Source organism: Mchenga conophoros, linkage group LG1, assembly GCF_057382185.1.
Source record: "Mchenga conophoros isolate Kocher_MC1m ecotype Shallow Benthic linkage group LG1, M_conophoros_male_GT1.1, whole genome shotgun sequence".
In the NCBI taxonomy this organism is placed as follows: domain Eukaryota; kingdom Metazoa; phylum Chordata; class Actinopteri; order Cichliformes; family Cichlidae; genus Mchenga; species Mchenga conophoros.
In genome coordinates, this window is record NC_140526.1 from 15,160,329 (window position 1) to 15,184,630 (window position 24,302).

The window sequence follows — 24,302 nt, forward strand, 5'->3', positions numbered from 1 at the left end:
AAATTAGCCAACTATCGGAGCTACAGAAAGGTGCGATGAAGAAGGTGCCTAAGAAGTACAGTAAGCTGCCCATATCTGAGGCCTTGGAAACTGCCAAGGAAAGACTCACAGCCTTAGCCAGCCAATTGAAAAGGTATACCAAAGAGATAGAAAGCAGGAGAATAAACTAGCTGTACTTTGCTGAACCATCTAGGGTGTACTCTCAGTGGCAGGGGAACAACATGAGAACAGCCCCACCAAGGCTGGAGATGGAGTAATACTAGAAGAGCATCTGGAAAAATGATGCAACCCATAACTGCAATGCTCAGTGCTAGCTAGTGGAGCTAGGAGCAGACCACAGCAACCTCCTTGAACATGGCCCAGTATCCATCACAGTGGCAAACATCCAAGAAAGGGTCCCAGGTATAGATAATTGGACAGCACCAGGCCCAACAGGATTCACACCTATTGGCTGAAGAAACTGACTGCACTCCATGAGCATCTGGCAGCACAAATGAACCAGCTGCTAATCAACGAGAGACACCCAGAATGGCTAACTGACAGCCAGACAGTCCTGATCCGCAAGGATCCCCAGAAGGGAGTGGGCCCATCCAACTACTGGCCAGTAACCTGCCTCATACCACATGGAAGCTCCTGTCAGGCATCATAGCGGCTAAGATGAACAGGCACATGGGTCAATACACGAGTAGGGCAAGTAACTGGAATTGGCAAGAATAACAGAGGGGCAAAATACCAGCTACTGGTAGACAGAGCAGTCGCTCGAGATTGCAAAAGCACCACTAACCTGTTCACTGTCTGGATTGACTATAAGAAATCCTATGACTTAATGCCCCTCACGTGGATGGAATGCCTAGAACTATACAAGATCAACAGGACCCTAATAACTTTCATCAAAAACTCAATAGGGATGTGACAAACAACACTAGAGGCCAACTTCAAGCGAATTGTACCATCAAGTGCAGGATCTACCAAGGAGATGCTCTGTCTCCACTGCTCTTCTGTACAGGCCTGAATCCCTTCAGTGAGAGCATTTGCAAGACTACGGATACCTACTACAGAATGGAGCATTTGTCAACCACCTCCTCTATATGGGTGCCATCAAGCAGTATGCCAGAAGTGAACGAGACATGGATTCATTCATCCACACAACTAGGGTATATAGCAATGACATCAGAATGTCATTTGGACTGGAGAAGTATAATTGGATGGTAACAAAGAGAGGGAAGGCCGTCAGAACTGAGGGGAATGAACTACCAGAAGGGAACATTGCAGATATCAAGGATAGCTACAAATACCTGAAAATCCCACAGGTAAATAGGAATGATGAAGAAGCCACTAGTGAATCCACAACCACCAAATACCTGCAGAGGGTCAGGCATGTCCTGAAGAGTCAGCTGAATGGGAAGAACAAGATCTACCCCCTGATCAGGTATCCTGCTGAATACAGAAGGAGATAGAAGCCACCAACATCAAGACAATAAAGCTCCTGACCATGCATGGAGGGTATAGCCCCAAATCCAGCACCCTGAGACTGTATGCTAAGCAACAGGTCGGAGGTTGAGTATTAGTGAGTGTCAGAACCACTGTCCAGGATGAGACAACGAATATCCATGATTACATCAGGAAGACGCCATAACCAAGTGGCCGGAACATCTGTGCCAAGTAGTGATAGATATAGCTATACTGATGGATAGCAACATGAGGAAGAATAAACAGGGGAAGCTTGAAAAATACCAAGGCCTGAGAGAAGAACTTGAGAACATGTGGAGGGTGAAGGCAATAGTGGTCCCAGTGGTAATTGGAGCACTTGGTGCAGTGACCCCCAAGCTAGACGAGAGGCTCTAGCAGATCCTAGGACAACATCTGAGATCTCTGTCCAAAAGAGTACAGTCCTAGGAGGGTATAATAGATTTCAAAATTCTGCCGTTTTGCTCATGGTTTCTGTATCATGATGAGCTAAACCTTTAATCTGTGACAGCTGTCTATTTGTAACACCATTTTGAGTATGGTAGACCATACTCAAAATAGTAGACCTTCTAAGCTACAGCCATGGGGTGGCAGAGCAGGTCAGCCACTAATCAGAAGGTCGGTGGTTCGATCCCAGGCTGCCTCCTGGCTGCATGCCAAATATCCTTGGGCAAGATACTAACCCCATGTTTGCCTACTGGTGGTGGTCAGAGGGCCCGATGGCGCCAGTGTCCGGCAACCTCGCCTCTGTCAGTGTGCCCCAGGGCAGCTGTGGCTACAGTGTGTGAATGTGTGTGTGAATGGGTGAATGACTGAATGTAGTGTAAAGCACTTTGGGGTCCTTAGGGACTAGAAAAGCGCTATACAAATGCAGGCCATTTATATAATCATCTAAAAATGTAAAGTTTATATAAAATTAAGGAAATTTGTCTTTCGTTTATTATTTTTGTTTAACAATGCTTCTTGGCAATAAATCCTATACCATTTGAAAGCCTGTTTATTTTCCCCCTAAATGGTGTCACATTTGTAAGGAAAATACATTTGTGGGTTGACCAGCAGAGCTGAGCGTGTGGGTTGCACCGATGAAAACTACCAATGCCAAACATCTTATTTTGTTGTTGGCTTCTGGTACCCCAAGTGATGAAAATCAGTTGCCTTATTAGTGCTGTTCAGCAATGAATCCATATTGTGCCTATGACAGTTGGATCGTAGGATCAAAGTGTGGAGAAGACCCTGATTGCTCCACTGATAGGGTACCAAGCTTGGTGGAGGCAATGTGGTGGTGTTGGACAGAATCTACCTCACTGGAAAAACAGGCGTTGTCATCATTGGAGGCATTGGAGATATCAAGATGAAATTCTTCAATCAGTGACAGTCCCATATCTCCAAAGTCTTGACCTCAACCCTAGTGAGCACTTGTGGGGTCAGCTTGGGTGTGCTGTTTGTGCCAGAGTGATGGTTCTTCTACATGCTGCTGAGGCCCCCGTATGTTAAATTTCCGATATGTCTTTTTCCTCTGAGACATCTAGTCATCCAATCCAGTGACACCAAAATAGCAGAATAGGCTGTTTGGCATTGGCAGAGAAGAGTTGACAAGTTGTTGTTTTTTTTTACTCAACTCTGTTGCTCATTGTACACATGCATTTTCCTTACATATGTGGCACCACTTAAGGGAAAAATAAACAGGCTTTCAAGTGGTAAAAGATTTATTTCCAAGAAGCATTAATGACAAATACAGCACCAAGAGAATGACAAATACAGCATTAAATATGGAATATGTGCAGTGTATATATTTCAAAGGGACATGTTTCAATACATTGCTGATAATTTTACATTAAAACAGGGGTTTTAAACTTTTTTTTATCATGCCTCCCACCTGCACCCCCTGCAGAAATTGAACCATACCAGAAAAGAAAGAAAGAAATAGCAGGTTAAACAGGTAATATCACTTGAATGCATGTGGATGTGATGTAATGAATATTTTACAGCTGACTTTTTAAAAAACTTTTTTTGCTGATCCTTATGTTTGGTATTGGTTGCAGGTATTATATTGATATAAAATGAGAATTATTTACAATGGGTAATGTTTTTATATGACCAGAATAGCAACTTTGAGATGTTTTTTACTAGTACTTTCTTAACTGCCTTTACTTTTGTGGCCCACAGCTGCGAATTCAGCTTAGGAGAAACACTGCTGTCCACACTGTGTACTGACCCATGGCTTGGCAGGAGTGTGAAAATCGAGAAGAGCTTTAGTCAAAATGCCAGTATACAGATCACTAAAAGCTTTCCACTCAGGGTGTTTCTGGGCTTTTAGAAAGGCTTAGGTGGTACTGTTGCCAGTGGGGTGAGTTTTGCGCCATGAAAGGGCGCTTAAAACTCCCAAAGAGGGCAAAAAATAAATATCACAGTTAAAAAAAACTATTTAATAAATGTAAATTATGAAAGTCAGACTAAAGAGCTATAGAACTCTTTGATATATGTTTTAGGGGAAATATAGTACCTGGAAATCCTTTAAGGCCAACTAAACTAAGGCAATCAGTTTTACCACTGCAGTGAAAATGGGGATAATACAATGTAAAATAAGAATAAATAAAGAAAATGTGCTGTTTCTGTTTTATTATAGTTTAATTTTCATCTAACATCAACTGTGGCATTTTGATCAATGTAGCAGAAGAAGCAGTTTTCACACTGAAGGTATACAGGCCAAAAACTAATGATGCTTCTGCAGCTATAAGTAGTTGCATGGACCACAGTTGGTGCAGAGTTTGAGTTTTAATATTCAGTTTAGTTTAGGACTGAAACTTGCTGAAATCATATATCTTTACAGTTTCAGCTTTGATCTTAATGTGGCAGTTTGAGTTTGCAGGATAGGGAAATAAAACCCATAGTTATCTTTTCAACCAGTCTTTGTAACCATTTTACAATTAATAATTGTTATAGTCGAAAAATTGGTTAGTCGCTTTGTTGAATAAATTGTTATACAGTATAACCCTGGGACATTCAGTTACAGTATGATGCCAAATCAGGTAATTGCTATTCTTGTAAATACATAATTAACTAAAAATAGTAGCTGCTACTTGTGGATTACACTGTATAAATGGATATGCAAGTAGTGGCAATACCTTATGGTGCTTGTCCTCTGTGTAATAGAAAGAGAACAGGTAGAGTTTCAAATGCATCTTTCTTCTGGACACAGTCCAAATGAGACTAGTTATCAACACAAGAATTCAAGAAGTCCTTTTTCTGTTTACCCATATGCTGAAAGAACTCTGAAGTTACACTGGCTAAAAGAGACGAAGAAAGGTGGAGGAAAGGATGAGGTAAAAATACAGATGGGCAGGGAAAAGGAAAACTGGAGAAAAAGTGTTTGTGAAAGCTAACAAAGGGGAGTTGGCTGTGTTTCAAAAGGGCGCATGGCGGCTAAGGAGGATGAAGTGCTTCAGGATTCATTTACATCAGGCCTGACAACTGCCTCACATCATCCCAAGAGCAACACAGCTCTGGCTTAGAGATTCCTAAAGAGGGCCCTTCTTCTAGCTTCCTCTCTTACAGCCACGCTCAGACTTTTCTTTCTCTTCCCCCTGTCTCTTTTTCCCTCTTTTCTTTTTTTCCACTCCCTTACTCTCCTGCGCTCTCTCTTGTGCTCTCATGCGTTTGCCAGTCTTCAATCAGCTATCATGAAAGTGTCTGTCTGGGTGTCTTAACTATCCTCTGAGAGGCAGACACTTGTCTGGGCCTGCCTTCATCCCCTAAAGGCGTTTTTTGACTTGGACTTATTTCTCTCCTCACACCTTTTCAACTTCCCTAAAGAGCTGACAACAAGTGAGAACGACGGGGCAAGATAAACATGAGGGGAAGAGACAGGAAGGGAGATGAGAGGAGGAAGTCATCAAGTGAGAGGGACGAGAAAGTAAAAATGGTTTTGGAAAAAGGGTAGAAAATGGAGAAAATGAAAATGAGGTGAGGAGACTGAAAAACTGAAAAAAAGGTGAAGGAATCAAATGACCTCATGAAGAGGAGAAAGGACAAAGCAAGGAGGACCAGAGTGGAAGAGACGAGAAAGATGAAACAGGAGAAGGAGGGCTCTAGTAAGACAGAGACTGTCACGTCTATCAGTGGTCCCACAGTGTGTTTCCCAAACACAGGATTTGGAGATTGCAGTAAAGGGAGAAAGTGGGACAGGACACATTAAAGTTTTTTTGGTGAGCGGAAGAGGGGTGGGTGGGTGTGTGTGTGAGGCGGGGATGGGGGAGTGATGTCCCTTTTTTGGAAGTATCTTTCTTTTGGCCTGGGTTTGATGTGAAAGCGAACTGGTCCTGCTTTGACGGTGTTGTCTGCTGTGCAGTTTTTAATATTCATGCAGCAGATCAGGAAAGGAGAGGGGAAAGGAGTGGAGAGGAGATTTTTGGTCAAACAGAAAGCTAATTTGCAGCTGAGGCAGTTTAGCCTGAGGCACTTTCTGCTACTGGGGAAATGAGCTGGAAGATTAGCCGTATGTATAATTCACACACACGTAGTCACACACACACGCGCATAGATATGCACTGATGGTGTTTGCACACACTTTTGCACAAAGATGAACAGGCGAACACAGAGCAGCTGCCGCTTTCTAAGATGCTGTGTTACAGTAGTAACCTGCTGCTATGTCTGTACAGCTGCATGTGCCCTTCTGGCCACTCCCTGCAATAAAACTTTTAATGTGATCACTTTTGCACTGTCCTATATATAAAGCTTGGTGTAAAATATACATAGACATTATTTTAAAACATCGGTCAGTTTTCGTTTCTCAATCAAATCCTCAAGCTACTACTAGGTGTTTTTCATTTTTTTAAATATAACTCAGTTATCCGAGTCAGCGTAGTGTACTAGTCACAGTTTTGTGACACTTTTGACATTTTTGTGACCCTACCCTAGTTAATATACACCAGGGGGCTCAGATTTGCAGTTTTGTCATCTTCTACAACAAATGAAATTTAAAAAAACAAACACAACACTACATTTTCAGAAACATTTGTGGCTTTTTTCTTGTTTGTTTGTTTTTTTGTTATTTGTACTACTTGAACACTAAAGTAGCCCCAAATGAGATGGCAGTGCCAGCAGTGGCCCACAGCTTATTTAGGTTTGAAACCCCTCATACACACAGTTCACTGCACAGAGCTGTAAACATACAAGGTAAATATAAAGAATGATTTCATTCTGCTCATCAAGGATATATGTATCTCCCTTTGATGGAAATTGCAGATCCATGACAGACATGCAAATCTTTTCCTGGATGGCCTCAAAGAGGATGGAACACCATTTGACACACAACAACTGACCACCAGGCTTTCTGATGTCAGTGAGGATGGTGCCATGTGGGTGGGACTCAGCTCTAAGGGTAAATATGACTGTTTTTTGTTTTTTTAAGTATTTTGATTTGGGTTGTTTTTTTCAATACATTTTCATGAAATGCATTTGATAAATTTCTTTACTTCAGCACCACATTACAGCCAGATGTTTTAGATGCTTTACTTCCTCTGTTGTGTTGTTTTAAATGTCTATGATGTCCAAACTGTAAAAACACTGCTTTAAGAATAAAGAATAAGCTTCACCTTTATTATCTGAGCCAGTACCACCATCTGGGGTTTTTTTTCAGTCCAAGAAGAGAAAAATTACTTCTTAGTTTATCATGTCAGTATATCTTAATATGGCGTCAATGACTGCTTCACCTTTATTTTCCTCCGAGCCTTTATCCTGCTTCAACTACACATCTGTGATTGATTTGTAGTGCCTCCGAGCTGTCTAACAGTCAATAGCAGAGAAATTGAGAGAAAAATGATATCCGTTCATCTCCAGGGTGATAAACGAGTGTTTTTCTTCTCGTTTATCAGTCATTGATCCGTAGTTCACAGCAGGTAGCAGCTGATCAGCTGAAGATCACAACAGAGAGGATGATCAATGCAAGTGATTGGCTTGAGGGAGTGAGAGAGAATCAGAGATGTTGTGCGTGTGGTAGACGGAGAGGGAGAAGGGTTGTTGAACCCAGAGGCTGTGTCTAGAATTCTTATCAGTGGATTGATTATGTAAATACTGATCAGATGTATTGATTAACAGCTATGTCTGTTTTTGGATGGGAAAGTACTAACCGAAAACTGTAAGTACAGCGAAAAGATCTTTAAAGGCCAACTACCAACTCAAATGTTGTTAAGGAAGTGTGATCACTTGTCAAGAAAGTCCTAAATCAGCTGTTAATAATACATTATTAATAACTTTAAGGAGCTAACTTGGTGCAGAGGTGTGAATAATATGTGTCCATATGGTACTGAAAATCTTTATCATAAATCTGTGTAATCCCTAAGATTTTCATGAAACCAAACCAAGGTTTTCCTCACTGTTCAGGGTCAGCATTTTTCATTCAGCGCATTTACATTGGCTAATTACCTTGTTTTTATAAGCTAAGGTTTTTATAATAACAATGAATCTTACTACTCTCTTTATCAAGAATTTTGGGTCGGGTTAACTAACTAACAAGTATCATTATGTTTACATAATGTTGATATCAATATGTATTTTAAGTATTAGTTCTAACAAGTTTCAGTCCTAAATCTGGTTCTAATGTAAACATATTAAAAAAGGTTTTGTTTTGGGTTTTTTTAAATATTTTATTTTTTGCTTTTAAATTAAACACAGCATGCTTATACAGATTCAACTGAGGACAATTACTATATTTAGCATTTGTGAACTTATAAGCATGAAAAAAGGAAAAAGAAGGAGAAAAAAAGAAGAAGAAAAAATTATAACAATATTAACTAACTAAAGAGTAAAATAAAATAAGAAAACTCACGCGGAGTGTGAGGCATGAATTATGATCAGTTAATTTTTAAAAATTCTAGAAATGGCTGCCAAATCGTACAAAAACTTGCCAGTTTCCCCTTTCGACCAATTTGTATCTGTTCCACCCTAGCCACAGACACCATCTCATTAATCCACCTTTTAAAACACTGTAAAAGAATACGTTTCTTTGCAGCCAGCATACCCATTGTAATTATCTGTTTTTGTGAAAAGGAAAAAGATTCGATTGATGCAAATGATCCAAGTATAGCCAGTCTACCATCGAGTGGCACTTTTTTCCTAAATTGGTTTGAAAACCACGTAAAAATCTGGCTCCAAAAAGCTTTCAAGACAGGGCAATGCCAAAATAGATGTGCAAGGGAACCTTCACCGATATTACATCTGTCACATAAGGGGGATACAGAATTATAGATCCGTTAAGTTTAAGTTTAGAAAAGTGTAATCTGTGAATGACTTTAAACTGGATTAGTTTATATCTGGTGTTTATTGAGCCTTTCTGAATATTGGACAAACAATTTGACCATTGGTCCTCAGACAGAGGAACACCGAGGTCTTCAGTCCGTGTATTCTTAATTCGATCAGAATCAACTGGGATTGTAAAGCACTTTAAAATCAGCTTTCCGAATTATATCAAAGTAAGTATGACTTAGTGGCTTCAGTGAAAAGTCTGAAAAGTTTTGTTGCACAAAATTCATTATTTGAAGAAAACGAAAAAAATGTGATTGAGGTAACTGAAACTTTTGTTGAAGTTGAAGAAAAGACATAAATTTGTCATCTATATAAGTCCTCAATGCATTTCAATCCCTTTTCTCCCCATTCTAAAAACACCCTATCCACTTTACCTGGTTTAAACAAGTAGTTATGTATTATTGGCATTCTTACTGAAAAGTCAGGTAGTTTAAGAGATTTTCTAATTTGACTTAATATCTTTAAGGAGTGTTTAACAACAAAATTACGACTGATCGAATTATTAGAAGAACCCGTGTTAGAAAACAATAAGACCGGTAATGAGGCTTCAGATACTTTTGCTGCCTCTACCTGGAGCCAGATCGGAAGCTTATCATAACAATAATCAGTAGGCAAACCCCACTGCCAGTGCAATAGAGCTCTTGAATTTGCTGCCCAGTAATAATGTCTAAACACAGGAAGACCCAACCCCCCACTGGAAGTATTTTTTTTGATATCGTCTTTGAGCTTGTCCAGCATTTCCAAAAAATTCAATTTATAGAGGAGTTTGGGATTTTTAGAGATCTTAAGGCCAAGATAGGTAAAAGATGTAGTCACTAATTTGAATGGGAGTGAGCTGAGAAACTTTGGGCATAGATTATCTGTTATTGGCATAAATTCAGATTTGTCCCAATTGATCATATATCCTGATAATTTCCCAAAGTGTTTAATGCAATTTAAAAGATTAGGGAATGAAATTTCTGGTTCGGAAAGGCAGATCAGTAAATCATCTGCATGCATATTAACAAGACTTTCAACATTCCCAAATTTAACTCCCTGTATACCAGGGTGGTTTCTTATGTTAATGGAAAGGGGCTCCAGAGCTATATCAAAAAGAAGCGGTGAGAGGGGATCCCCCTGTCTCACTCCGCGTTGTAATTGAAAGGGGGAGGATTTATCTGCGTTAGTGAGAATGCAGGACACCGGACACAGATAAATCATTTTAATCCAATCCCTAAAATATTCCCCAAAACCAAATTGTTTTAGAGTCTCAAATATATAAATGGCCTGGTAAATGGCCTGTATTTATATAGCGCTTTACTAGTCCCTAAGGACCCCAAAGCGCTTTACACATCCAGTCATCCACCCATTCACACACTGGTGATGGCAAGCTACATTGTAGCCACAGCCACCCTGGGGCGCACTGACAGAGGCGAGGCTGCCGGACACTGGCGCCACCGGGCCCTCTGACCACCACCAGTAGGCAAGCACGGGTGAAGTGTCTTGCCCAAGGACACAACGACCGAGACTGTCCAAGCCGGGGCTCGAACCGGCAACCTTCTGATTACAAGGCAAACTCCTAACTCTTGAGCCACGATTGCCCATATAAGACCATTCAATCTGATCAAACGCTTTTTGGGCATCCAGAGAAAGTACTGCTGTTTTAGCCTCTTTTTCATAACCTGAGTAAATTGTATTTAATAATAAACAGACATTATTGAATGACCATCTACCAGGAATAAATCCTGTTTGATTAGGATGTATAATTGTTGAAATATGTTTGCTCAATCTTGTAGCTAAGACTTTGGTTATGATATTAAAAACTTGCTTGGTTGCTGCTTTCTTCTGTGTGCATATATTGGAAAAAGGAATGGTGGCAAACTGCTGTAAGCTGGTTAAGGAATGTTTGCTGTGTTTGGTATCCTGGGACTTGTAGTATTTAACATTGGCTGGTATTGCTGCAGCCAGGACTGTCACTGTTATTTAACCAGTAAGAAATTATGGACTCAGAAACGTAGTAAATATGATAATTGATGCTTTAATCTACTCTATTAAAAGACAGAGAGGAAAAACACATACCTGTTATGGCCTGTTATTAAACTGCCATCAGTTGTTATACCATAAAAACAAAGAATAAGAAGAGAAATGGCTGTAAGTAAGTTAAACACACAGAAAGAAGAGAGAGACACACAGAGAAGAGAGATTTAAGGCTTATACCTTGCATCATCCCAGTAACAATAGGAAGAGTGCTTTTCAGAGGAAGGCATAATCCCATTTCCACATGCTAAAGAAATCCTCAGCCAAAGCCTAAGGCTGCACAACCACACACTGATCTAACACACTTACATCCCATAACACTTCCTCACTTTCCTTCTGTTTTACATGCACATGCACCCTCCCAAAGCACACACACTCAAACACACAATACTGTGGTTGGGCCAAACACACCAAAGCCTCTCTGAGCAGCAAATACAAATACACATACACACATACACAAGCATTTGCACACAGACACTTTCACAGGCAAAGCTAGACATGGCAGGGGTTCTGTCGATGTTTAGAGACGTTATCCATCTTCTAAGAGTTATTGTCGAACCAGACAAAAGTTGGTTGGATACTAAAAGACTCCAGCCTTCTTTTTTGGACAGATTTCATCTTCTTATGTTCTGTCCAACATTGTCACATATGTATGGTTATGTATGGAGAAGATGATGTGTTTGAACTTTACTGTGCTTATGTGTTTGATTTCTTTGTCTTTGGTGTTCAGTCCAGTATGTCCATGTGTGTTTGATGTATTCCAGCATATCTATGCTTGTTAAAGACACTTTGAAGCTTGAGAGGCTGTGTCCACAATTTTTTAACTCTTTGCATGAGATAAAATGTTTTTTGTTTGTTTTGCCGATATTTCTGATAGAATGTATTAAATATAGTAATATCTGAGCTTTACATTGGCAGTGAATTTAGTTCCAGTCTCACTGTTGATAAGATTTCTTCCTTCAACTTGAGCCATATGCAGGAGATAAGCAGTGAAGTTCTGCTCAGTAATAGTGCTATCTGCAGCCAGCCTGTGATGGTCTTTTCTGCTAATCTGTGTCATTGGCGGCTAAAATCATGTCTTTCTTTGCTGTAGACAGTAGAGAAAACTCCTTTGTTGCTTCTGCTGAATCTCTCTGTGTGAAACTAAACTTCTGATCACTGTGTTCCTGTGTTTGTACTTTTCAATATGAGCCATAGTTTACTGTTTGCTGACTTCTTTCTGTTTACTTAAACCATTAAGTTAACTTTTCCTCCTGTTGCTGCTTCAAAATGAAAGCTTTCTGGTTGCAAACCAGTATCCGTCGCTATGTTTGTGGAGCGTTACTAGCGTTGCACATGTGATCTACCTGATTTGGACATGGTCTCTTCCTGTTTCATGAGTAGATCAGCTTTAAATAAGCTGGGAGGAACAGTACTAACAGTTGTACTCACATTAAAAGTACTCACATCTCCTAGTCTAAGTGACTGGGAACTTAAATTTTTTTTGTTTTCTCTATTTATGAACATTTATTGTTTAAAAGTACTATTTTTTTAACTTAATTAAATTAATTTGTCATTTACAACTTTATGGCCTTACAAATATCCAGTTTTTTATAGTTCAGAAAATAATTCAAGGTGCAATATGCAACATTTATTTCCAAACATCCTCGTAATACCACGTTATGTCTCCAGAGGTTATGGTGAGTCACTCCAGCAGTCAGTCTGGACTCTGATGAAAAAAAAAGTAGCAATACAAAGTAAACAAGTTTTTCTTTTTTGATGCAGTCTATGATTTTGACCATAATAAACTACTGAGCAGTAGAACTGAAAGGTGAGACAGCTGACTAGCAATTGCTTGTTTTATGTACTCCTCGATTTGCCACCACAATCACTACAGCTACCTGCAGCAATTGTGTATCATACATTTTATTATAAAATTTATATTTTATATATAATTGCCACTTGGTTTTATATTGCACTGATTTAAGTACCTTTAAAATCAGTTGTAAAATAAAACACGCATATCACAGCAGAAGAGCTGCTGCATTGTAGCAATTAATGGTTATCTTAATATATTAAACTAAAGGGAATTATTGTAAAAAGCCTGGATACATGCTCTTAAGGTTTCCACAGCAGGTTCATACAAAGAGTGTCCAGTTTAGAGTAAACAATCATTAACCAATTAAAGCCATGCTTTAGCTTTAGCTGCTCTCTAGTGGAGACACGTAAAGACTGGCAGATGTAGTTCGGCTTGTACTGTGAACTTGGCCATTATAAGCAGCTGTGGGCAGCCTCACTTAGCTGGTATCAAGAACCTGATAAGATAATCTACTAAATACTGTGAAATCCTCTCACTCAGTGCCTTCAGTGCAAACCCATTAACACCTTCTTTATGTCATTTCCTACTCCCCTTTCATCTCTCCAGGGTCTAATCAGTTCATTGGACGAATGCAGGACTTTAGATTCTATCCTACCACTTTGACTAACAGGTGAGTTGGACAGAAGGAAGCTGAGAGACAGGTAATGACTGGCTAGTGGGAAAGGAGGGAGGAGTCATAAAATGACCACTGAAAATTAGTTTTTAGGAAAAGAGCTATAAATTATAGCACATACGAAAAGCATTCAATGTCTGTTTAGAGACTGAATAAAGAAAAAAGATTTAGAAATCGTGAGAAATACACAAATACTGAACAGATTAACATAACAAGGAAGTAGAAGTATCATAAAGTGTTAAAGTGAAATAAGGAGGGGGCTTATCATTGCATCTTAAAATCCATACTGCTTCCAGAGGATTTTCCTGAGACTTCAATACAAAGCAATTAGTCTTTTGGTTACCAGTGATGTACTCCACACAGGGAGCAGCTGACAAGATTAGAGATGCACTAAACAAAAGGCTGAAGTTTCAAATTATGGCTTTGATTAACCAGTTTAAGCTAAATGTTTAGTCGAAAGGACATTAACAGGTGCTTTGAGATTTTTTCTTAAAATGGAAATCCATCAGATTTTTGTTTTACAGCGTTAAGTATATATATAAAGTAGTTATATAGTTTAATTTAACACAATTTAATAAAGAATGCTGTTAACTTATATTTTGGTTTCAATTTTGGTTGTTTTCTTCTTTTTTCATATCCCCAGTTTAGTCTGCATGCAATGACATTCTGTGTTCAGAATTTAGGTTTAATGTATAGTTTCTTCCTTTACCAGGGAAATAGTAGAGCTGTATTCAGGAGTCCTCCCTGAGCTCCATGTCCAGTCTGAGTGTCGATGTCCTCCCACTCACCCAAGGGTGCACCCTCTAATTGAGAGGTACAGTATCACAGTTTTTATTTACTCTGTACATTTTTTCAAAACTGAATATTATAGCTGGAGTTACTTTGTAATACCAAAACTAATAATAAATTAGTTTTCCTCTATTTAAAACACTAGTTTTATATTATGCTACCATTAACAGATATTGTATCCCCAATGCGGTTGAGGACACCACCAATGACAGAGTCTTAAGACTGAACCTTAATGCCCATCCACTAAGTTATATCAACGATCAGGACATGGGTACCACATGGGTATCTAAGATCATGACTGCACAGGAACTGGATGAAGGAGTCACTATTACAGTAGATTTGGCTAATGGACAGTACCAGGTAATGCACCTCATTTCAGCCATGAGCCCACTATGTTTTGAGAAACATCCAATTTAAATATTGTAATTTATTTGTAATTTTGGCTTCATTTGGCAAACATGAGACTGTTTTTGAGAGTTTCCCTTATTTTTCCCGTGTTACTGTACTTTTGCAGCAACTATGACAAAGACTGTACAGACATCTGCCTGCACAGAATCTATAGGCCTGGTACCAAATGTTTTTCTTTTGTAGTTTAAGACCAGACCTGCTGTCTGGCTACACTGAAAGGCTAATTCATTCAATAATTTTCATCAGGCACAGCAAAAGTATTGGATAGGTGCATCAGGTTTACTGTAAACTTATTTTTACTTTGAGATTTAGTGCTTGCTATGGATAGTCTAAGTAATGTGATGACCTTATAAGAAATCATTTTATTTGAACAGTCAACTAAATGCCATTGTTGTCTAGTATAAATTTGAAAAGCTGCAATTCAAACACCACAATATGTATCTGCACTTGCACCTGTGTGTGTGCAGTGGACAGTTCTGTCTAAGCTCTTCAATGCCACACACACAGAGGGGCAGAGAGGGAGAAAGAGAGGAAGACTGCTAGATTTTGGCTCTGTTGACGCTGGGGTTGTCAAAAGACTAATTCCTCTTCTCTCTGAACTGTGTATGTGAGTGTGGGCAGGATTTTGGGAGCTGTCCTGATGTGGTCGCCCAACTCAAGTCCCTAGATAAAAGCCACTCTCTGAGGTTTCAAGTATTTATGTTAGTAAGTGGGGTGGGTGTGGGGATTGTGCCGTAGTGGTGGCTTAGTCCACTCCCTACTGTGTAACCCAGTGTCCCAACCCACTCTGTAGTTCTAGATAACACTTAAAGAGAGACACACCTACTGTACACACAGGCACACACATGGTTTGTATGTGATAAGAGACTACTTCTGGGTGTCTTTTTGAAAAGGTGGAAGTGATGGCTGTCTATTTTCTGCTAAAGTCCTTAATTATAATTTAGATTGTTCATATTGGAAACTCAATAACGACTTTGAACAAAATTGCATTGTTTTAATCTGAACACAGATACAGATTATATTCTTATGTGAGCATGAGTTGTTGAGTTCCATGTTGCATCAGCAAACTGGCATTTTCCTGTGGTGTATTGGGGTAGCTTTGATATCTTAGTGTCTGATGGTATGCCCCAGTGGGAGGAGAAGAACAGTAGAGGGAGTAGAATGAATGACTTTACCTTGTCATGCTGCTTTTTTTTGAGGTTTGCTAACTACTTGCTCAGATGTATTTGTATTTAGCTGAATTTCCCTTTCAGTGCGCAAATTACAAAAAATGTAATTATTAACATTTGTTAAACACGATGCAACAGAGCACCTGACTAATGTCTTTTAGTGTTTCATTTGTTATCTGTGAAAATGCAGAAAATTAGTTATACCTTTTAATATAGCACGGTGCAAGATGACAGAATTTTTGTGGCAAAAACTGAGGCTTCACCGTGGTAAGCTTTGCTAAATGCTTTCAACTGTATTAGAGTCTACAAGTGAACTGGTGTTCCAAGTCGTATTCTGTTCACGTCAACTCTTACGCCTCTCTCCTTCAGGTATTTTATGTTATTGTTCAGTTTAGTGGCTTCATGCCTGAGTCAGTTGTGATCCAGAGAAGAAAGGCTGACCTCACAGACACTGAGAATAACACCAACACAGAGCAGTCATGGCTGGACTGGCAGTATATGGCCAGAAACTGCAATGTGTTTGAAATGGAGAACAACGGGCCTTTACTAAGACCGGACTCAGTCAACTGTTTGCAGCTGTCCAGGTAGGTTGGATGAAAAGTTCATATTGTTTACTATAAGGAGAGCTTTTTACAGGAAAGCTCAATATCTATTTTTAGATGTTGATAACTGAAGTGAAATTAATTGTACTGCCCACTCCTCATAAAACCCTTTGAAAACCTTCTGAACCATCATAACTGTGTCCCTTCACAGAGGTAAAGGGACACAGGACACCAGGAGGCAGAATAAAAGTCCAAAAATGTAAATCTGTAATTCAAAAGCAGGATCTGATCATATCCAAGAGATCAGTCAACATAGAGAATAATCCATAAGGGCAGGCAAAAAGCAGTCAATTAAACAGTCTAAAAGGTCATATACAAGGAGAACCCAACAAATGAAGTGAAAAACAAAACATTGACAAAAAGTGCAAGACACTGTAGCAAATCAGAAGTGTAACATAGGAGATATATATATACAGGGCCGTGTGACTGGCTAATTGAAAACAGGTGTGAAGGACAACACAGGTGAGACTAATGTGGGCCTGGCATATAGTCATAAAGGAAGGAAAATTAACAAATACAGGAAGTAAAACTGACAATTTCAAAATGAAACAGGAAGTGATGCAATAGAAACCCAACATCATGAATAGGCTCAACAGCATTATAAGTGCTTACATATTTTTTTCAAGGACTGACCACGTAGTAGTGTTGGTCCATGAAGAATGAAAGAGCGTAGACACATATTTACTGGGTTACATCACATTTAGTTCCATTTCTTTTATTATGAGCTTGATAAATACAGCAGATAACTTGTTGAATAATACACATGTAGTAAATTTAAATACATGCATTCAAAATAAACTAGGCCATTCCTGTTTTGGGGCATTTTTCCTAGTGCACAGGAAATTGCTGGCTGGGCTAGATTAGTATATTAAGAAATACAAACACATATAAAAATACATTTTTGTATACATGTCTCACACGCTGTCAGTTGGCAGTGGATGTACAACTGGAGTTGGAACATAGTCTAACATACACCGTCGGACTAAATCTTGGCATAGCTTCTCGCATCTGGGGCTTATTTGGCATTAGACAGAACAAGCATGAATAGATCACATGTGGCCATTACTTGTTTTTTTACTTGACTTGGCAAATTATATCACATACAACCTTTAGAGTTATTCGTATTACAAAGTTTGGCATGAGATCAGTTTAAATATGTATATAACTATGTTGTTTAATCTAGTATGCTTTTATCATGCTAGATTGAATTAATCTTACAAAACATCTGAGTCCATTGGAGTGTTTGGCTGGATACATTTAGACATGCCTTAGTCAGTTTAGATAATCCTTAAATCGTGTCATTACGAACAGGTAAACAATTATTTTTCTTGATGAGACACCAAAAAAACAAAAGGCAAGTGAGAGGTGGCACAAAATGATTTTGGTAGAAACTCTGATGTGAAGTTTTTTATTAGGCATTAATGAATTGTGTTGTCATTTTGGCAATTCCTTTGTAAAGGCCTAGATTTCTTTCATACTTGTATATTTACATATCAGTAATATGCAGTTTTCTGGGTTATTCATTATCTCATTAGTAACAACTGAAATATTGCTACTAATCTACAAGGATCTCAAATACTGTAGATTGTTTAATACTAGAATTTTATGACAGTATTTTCTTGCAGCCTTCTTGTTTATTGCTATGAACAAACCTTGTCATGTTGCTGGCAACACAACTTAAAACACTGACATTCAAAGATGAAGAGCTTTTGCCCAATGCTTCTCCATATAGTGTTTACAGAAAGATTTGTAGACTTTAAAATGTAGAAGTAACTGTTCTCCAGAAGGCAGCTTTAGGATTGTACTCTATTACTTGGGCCTCAGACCAAATTTGGTGTTTGTGTTCTGTAGTTTCCTGGTAGATGTAATCAATCAATCAATCAATGATTTGTTAGTGCAGCTTTGTTTGTTAGTGATATAGATCTAAACAGTGCTTTACAGCTACTCACAAATATAAATTTTGATTATGTGATTGTGTTTTTATTTTTAAAAAAATCTAATATTTTCTTGGGGTTTTTTTTCTAATTTTGTGTAATGTTTATGTGCATCAGTGACGTGCCCTTCTCAGGAGGTAACATCACATTCAGCCTGCTGACCCCTCAGCCACCCCTGAGGCCAGGTTACAATGACTTCTACAACACACCTATCCTACAGGAGATGGTACAAGCTGCCCAGGTCAGAATACATATGAGTGGACAATACTACACCAGAGCAGTTGGAGTGAACCAGCGACATAGATCCATTGGCATCAGTGAAATCACCATCAGTGGCAGGTGAAAATTTATAAATACTTATGCAGGCAGGCTAATGGAGATCAAGTAATTATATGGATTTGTAAATCATTGGTAGAGCATAGAAACTAAATGACTGGTAAATGTGACATTTGTATGATATTTCTGGTAAGCTGGCATCACACTGAATTTAGAAGTCCTAGCATGTTTTTTTGCAAATTCACAAATTAATATAGAGGACTACTATAAGTGGCATACTTCTAATTGTGATCCTGTTACATCCCAAATTTTACATACTTACGTGGCATAATTGGTTGAAAGAACTATTTAACTATCTTCCCAGTGTTTCTTTGTAAAAGTGAGTGAGAGCTTATATTATGACAAACACAGACCGCTGAGTTTCAGCAGAGCTTTCTGAGAGTAATTGTGAACACATCTCTTCATTAGACTGACAGAGTGACTGTTTTTCATGACTGTGGTAATTATAGGATTATGCAGGAGGCAATCATCTCTAACTCTTTCTCCCCCTCCCCCTCCCTCTAAGCTCTTTTAATTAGTAGCTTGTTACAGTGAAGTAGGAGAAACAGAGATTTAGCTGAAATCTCATCTGTGCATTCTTTATCTCTTCCTGTCTCTCACATCTTTCATTCTTCTTCCATCTCTCCACTGTCGTCATTCTTTATAGAGCAAGTAAATAAGTATGTTGAGAGGAATCATTTTAGCATGCGTGTTTTGTGAATGTTGGCTTTTTTAAGCCCTGTATGTTAGACTTCTCTTAGATTATTGTATTGCATTACATTGTAGCACAGACATAACAATCCTATATTACAATACATCTAAATACAGAAACATTATCACCATGGTGACAGTTTAGAAACCCCAATATTTTTCTGTTCTCTGTTGTAGAAATAAAAGAAATATCTCTTATCTTATATTTTTGCAACATACTGGCTATTATTATATACCTGCACTAGTTACTTTATAGTATGTTATGCCATTTGAAGGATATTGTTTCTAGTGTATTTATTTAATTTAAATATTTTGTATCATTAGAAGAGCAAAAAAAAATTTGAACCAAAAATTTTCAGCAAGTGTTGCAGAACAGAACATAAAAAACATTTCAGTAAGATGTGCCTGTTGCCCACAATTTTACATGTGCATTGCAGACATACGCATTTCATTAAAATCATACATATCAAACTCATTTGCACTGGAAATTAATTTAGCCTCTCAGGATCCAAGTGTAAAGTACATGTAGTATTCCTTCTTAGATACAGTGACAACAAGTAAGCCATAGTGAATAAGTAGTTGTCCTTTGTCAAGCCTCCTTGATGCTCTACTAAGTCACTTCCATCTGCTAAAACCAAAGAGTATTTCCAGTAGTCAGAACACATCAGACATGGACTATGTCCTGTTTTGTGTTAAAATCGAGGAAATGCAACTTTGGGTAGTGCATGGACCTGATTCTTCTGTCTTTGGAGTTCATCTGTGAAAGTGGTTTAGGAGTCCCGCTTAAAGCTTCTTGAGTTTTAGCTTGCTCATCTTCCAGCATTAGTTGTAGTTTTTCCTCTCAGCTGTAAAAGGGTTATGGGCTGTTGTCCTCCTCCCAGCCAGGTGAGCAATACAATAACTCAAGAACAAGGCAACGTTGGCTTTTGAAATTGATACCGTAGGTTCTTCTACTAAAAGTCTTGGACGAAGTTCTAATCTTGAGGTCACGGTCAGAGATCAAATTTTCTAAAAATTTTATCGATGCAATAACTCAAGAAGGAAGTCATCAAGGATTTTCAAGTTGATATCACAGGTGCATCTACTACAAATCTCAGATGGGTTTGAATTCCAGTGACGCTGACCTCTGACCTTGACCTCAAGTTTTCTAAAAATCTTGTGAATGAATCGATGTAGGATTTTCAAACTGATACCATAGGTGCTTCGACCAAAAGTCTTGGATGAGTTCAAATCCCAGTGACCTTGACTTCAAGGTTAAGATGAATACTGAAAATCTTGTGAATGTGATAACTTATGACTAAATTGGTGTAGGATTTTCAGATTTATTAGGAGGGTGAGGGGTAGTACTGGTGGCCATCAGTTTCTTTTTTTCTGCTGTTTTTGAAACAAGACAATTGGCTTTTAAAATGTGAAATGGTAGGCTTCAGGCTGAAGTTTGTTTATTTGTATGCCAACAAAGAAAATTGGATAGGTTACATGGCTGTTTGGTCAAAATGTGGCCCAACTGCAATCCTACTTTGGAAGTTCTCATCAGTTCAGGCTTCATTTGCTTAAAAAACTGTTTAAATATATTTATTAAGCTTGATATTTTTGGTAAGTTTTTTTTAGTATATATTTTAATTTATTTTCTTTTTTATTTTATTTTAAGACAGATCTCCAAAGCAATGAAGCTAAAAAGTGTGTTCTACCACAAATCAAAAATAGTGTATAAAAAGGCTTGGTCAGGGGGAAATGATAGAGATACTTTTAGATATATTTCTTATTTGATTAATAAAGTCACCTTTTAACAGAAAGTGGCATTAAGAGAACAAGAGGTGAAAGGATACACAGAGAGAAGAATGAAAGAGAGAAAGCAACTGAATATCTGAATGAATAATTAAATGACTGTCGTGTGCACACGTGTGCGCATGTGTCTGCTACCTGTTATGTTGCTTTAATGATTCTCAGGATGGCATTTATAAATGTTGAATGGAAACTTCCCAGTAGCACTAAGGAGCTCTTGACTGAAGCATTCGGGGAGGGAGAGCTTTTCTCATGATGTTTCTTTGCTTTTTCTTGTCACATTTCATAAGGGAATTAAAAATTTTCATCATCAAAGTTTTAAAACACAGTTTCAGTTTGTTTATTTTCAATGTTTCTCTCTGTCTTTGGGAAGGTGTGAGTGTCACGGCCATGCAGATCATTGTGATACCAGTGTGAAACTATACAGATGCCTGTGTTTGCCAGAGAGCCACACAAAGGGGAACAATGTAAGTAACAAACAAACTCTTATATGACAAATCACAACTACTCTTTTAGTAGTATCTTGTGGGTAGTGCTTTATAAATAGTGTATTGTGAAGTCATTAGAATTTCATGTTGACAAGTCCTACATATTTTGGCTCAACATTTGTGGATGGGTTTGATTTCACAATAATTAATATCTACATTTGATCCAGGCACACAGCACATATCATGTTTAAACTTAAAAACACATACACACATACAAACACACACACTCATCACAGAGGAATCCCCTGGGGGAAAACCTCCTCGTGGTCCTAATTAAGCACTTTCCTTCTTAATGACAAAGAACTTCTTTAATAAATTATACAAAGATGTACGTAAGCACGCACACACACACACACACACACACACACACACACACACACACACACACGCCTACCGTAGCACAAGTATTTATTTGAACACTTTTCTTTCCATCTTGATTATATTTATTCTAATGGTTTTTAAGAGGTTTGGAGGGACTGTTGAGCTTTTTCATCTTTCTCAGAAAATTGTTGAGTAAGGCATCTTGTTTTTGGAATCATGCAAAACCAGGCAGCAACGGTCAGCAGTCAGTGCTTAACAACTCATGATTTTCATGACAGAAAATTAGACCAAAAGTGGATAACAAGTAGAAAAGGAACAGATGAGATCCAAATGTTAGTATGCATGCCTGAAATGAAATCCAGCTTGTTTAAATGCTGACCACAATGCTAATAGTGATGATTGATAAAACTCATTTGATATTTAAGTTCATTTAGAAACGTTTTCATTTCATCACCATATGTAATGGAGAATTGCCTTTATCAATAATTATAGTCTGAAGATTATGACAGAAGTTTAGTTTCTGTGATTATGATTAAACTGATTAAACTGTGTATTCATTTATATCCACTAAAACAAATGGACCTAAAGTCTGCCTAAAGTTGTTTTCATAAAATTTTAGAGAAAATGGTTTTATGTGTATGTGAATTACTGGAATGCTACTTGCAGCAGTTAGCTGGGTAGTTGCTACATAAGTTGTTAAGTAAAATGTAGAGTCTTTTTTGCAGTCTGTAGAGTTTCTGGTTATAGTTGCCAATCATTTAAGGTGAAACCGAAAGTACCTTGTGAGTATTCACACACTGGTAACAGAAGGAGTAGTTTGACCTAAACCATCACTGTGTGACCAGATGTTAGTTTGACTGGAAGCTAATACAACTTGTAAGGTAGTAGTAGGCATCACCCTAAGAAAAACCCCTTGTAGTCTGCAGTGAAATGTTCGATATGACGGCTTCACCTCACTGTAGCACAGGACAGCCTGCATTATTCACTACTTATGTATCATTCATACACCTGTGTCTGTGCATTAGTTTTTGCATGTGTGTGTCTCTGCATGTGTGTATGTGCAACAGAGTACATTGATGGAGACGCACAGCTGTCAGCTAGCAGCTGTTAAAAATAACAGACAGCCTCCTACACACACACGCATGTATTTAATAATTTTACTCTTACATGAACCTCACACTAAAATAAAGGTTATCACAGAAAGTGCTCTACACACACACACACACACACACACACACACACACACACACACACACACACACACACAGAAACTAAACTTCAGTCATAATCTTCAGACTATGACAAAAAATTTCCCCCTTTTTTTTCTCCTTTTCTCTATTTTATACACCATTTTGTCGTTCCACTCTTAGGTCCCTGTCCCACCTCCGCCCTCTTCTCTTTGTCGATCGCTCCCTCTCTCACACACTCTGTCTTTCTCTCTCGGGTCTCACTTTAAATAATGTCTCAAATCGACTAGAACAATTACATTCCCTCAGCATGCATCTCTAATCAGTTCTCTTTCTTTTTCTGTTTGTATTTCGCTTCATTTCACTCAGCTGTTTTTTTCTATTCCCTCTCACTCTTTATTGCCTCACTTTTTAAGTATTTAATTCATTCCTATTTGGCTCTGTTTTTCATTTTTCATTCTGTATTTCCTCCTTTTTTTCTTCCTGTCTCAGGTTGATCCATCCTCCCAAGCTGCTTCTTTCCTTTTCTCTCGTACATACATTACTTCTTTTGTGTTGGAGAGATGTAGTGGAATAAGCATGGATATATTTTATGTAAATTAATCTCTACAGAAGCTACACTTCTGTGAAATACATTAGTGTGTAATATGTGCACGTGTCTTTATAGAGTCATTTTTTGTGTGTGAGCCTGTGTGCACTTTCTTTTTTCCCGAACCTGTCCATGTCATCTCTCTGAGTGAATATTCAGGGCCTTTCTTCTGTCTCTGTAATATTGGAGCATAAAAGGCTGTGGGGAATATTAGCGTTTAATATTGCATGCGTTCTGTTGACTTGGATCGGGCTAGCACCATGACGGATGTTGTACTAATCTGCAGAATTTCCACAGTGACATTAAAGTGACAGAAATGCTCAGACATGTGTCAAGATGATCAACAGGGGCCTTAGAAAGCACACTTAAACTCTTTCTCCATCTCACACACACACACTTAAACACTTGTGCGCACTAACGGACACACATGCACTCTCCTTTTGATTCTTTCTTATGTGCACTCTGTGTCAGACTTGATCTCTCATTCTGTCACTCTGTCTCTGTTTGTCTACATAACTGATGGATTCCATCACATCTGAAAGTTATATCATATACTGCATTGTACATCAGATTACTCGGTTTTAACTTGCAAAATGCCTGTGTCAGTTAATGGTTCTTGAACTCCAAATTCAATTTTTGCACATTTATTTTGTCTGAACCGTCCTCTTTTATTGGCACCTGAAATCATGAGGGAAAGTTAAATCGAACTTGATTCAGGACAAGTGAACTAACTTTGTGACTGTGTGCATGT

The 24,302-nt window shown here is 38.3% G+C and overlaps 1 protein-coding gene across 6 annotated transcripts in view; it reads left to right on the forward strand.

Annotated features, from left to right (window-relative positions):
- The window catches only part of ush2a (Usher syndrome 2A (autosomal recessive, mild)), a 221,115-nt gene that overhangs the window by 23,153 nt on the left and 173,660 nt on the right, over positions 1-24,302 (forward strand). For all 6 annotated transcript variants that reach the window (XM_085267418.1, XM_085267410.1, XM_085267383.1 and 3 more), the window contains 7 exons: positions 6,712-6,847; positions 13,190-13,253; positions 13,969-14,070; positions 14,216-14,405; positions 15,992-16,206; positions 18,276-18,497; positions 21,340-21,433. In XM_085267418.1, coding sequence (XP_085123544.1) covers positions 6,712-6,847; positions 13,190-13,253; positions 13,969-14,070; positions 14,216-14,405; positions 15,992-16,206; positions 18,276-18,497; positions 21,340-21,433 — 1,023 coding nt within the window. The remainder of the gene's footprint in view (positions 1-6,711; positions 6,848-13,189; positions 13,254-13,968; positions 14,071-14,215; positions 14,406-15,991; positions 16,207-18,275; positions 18,498-21,339; positions 21,434-24,302) is intronic.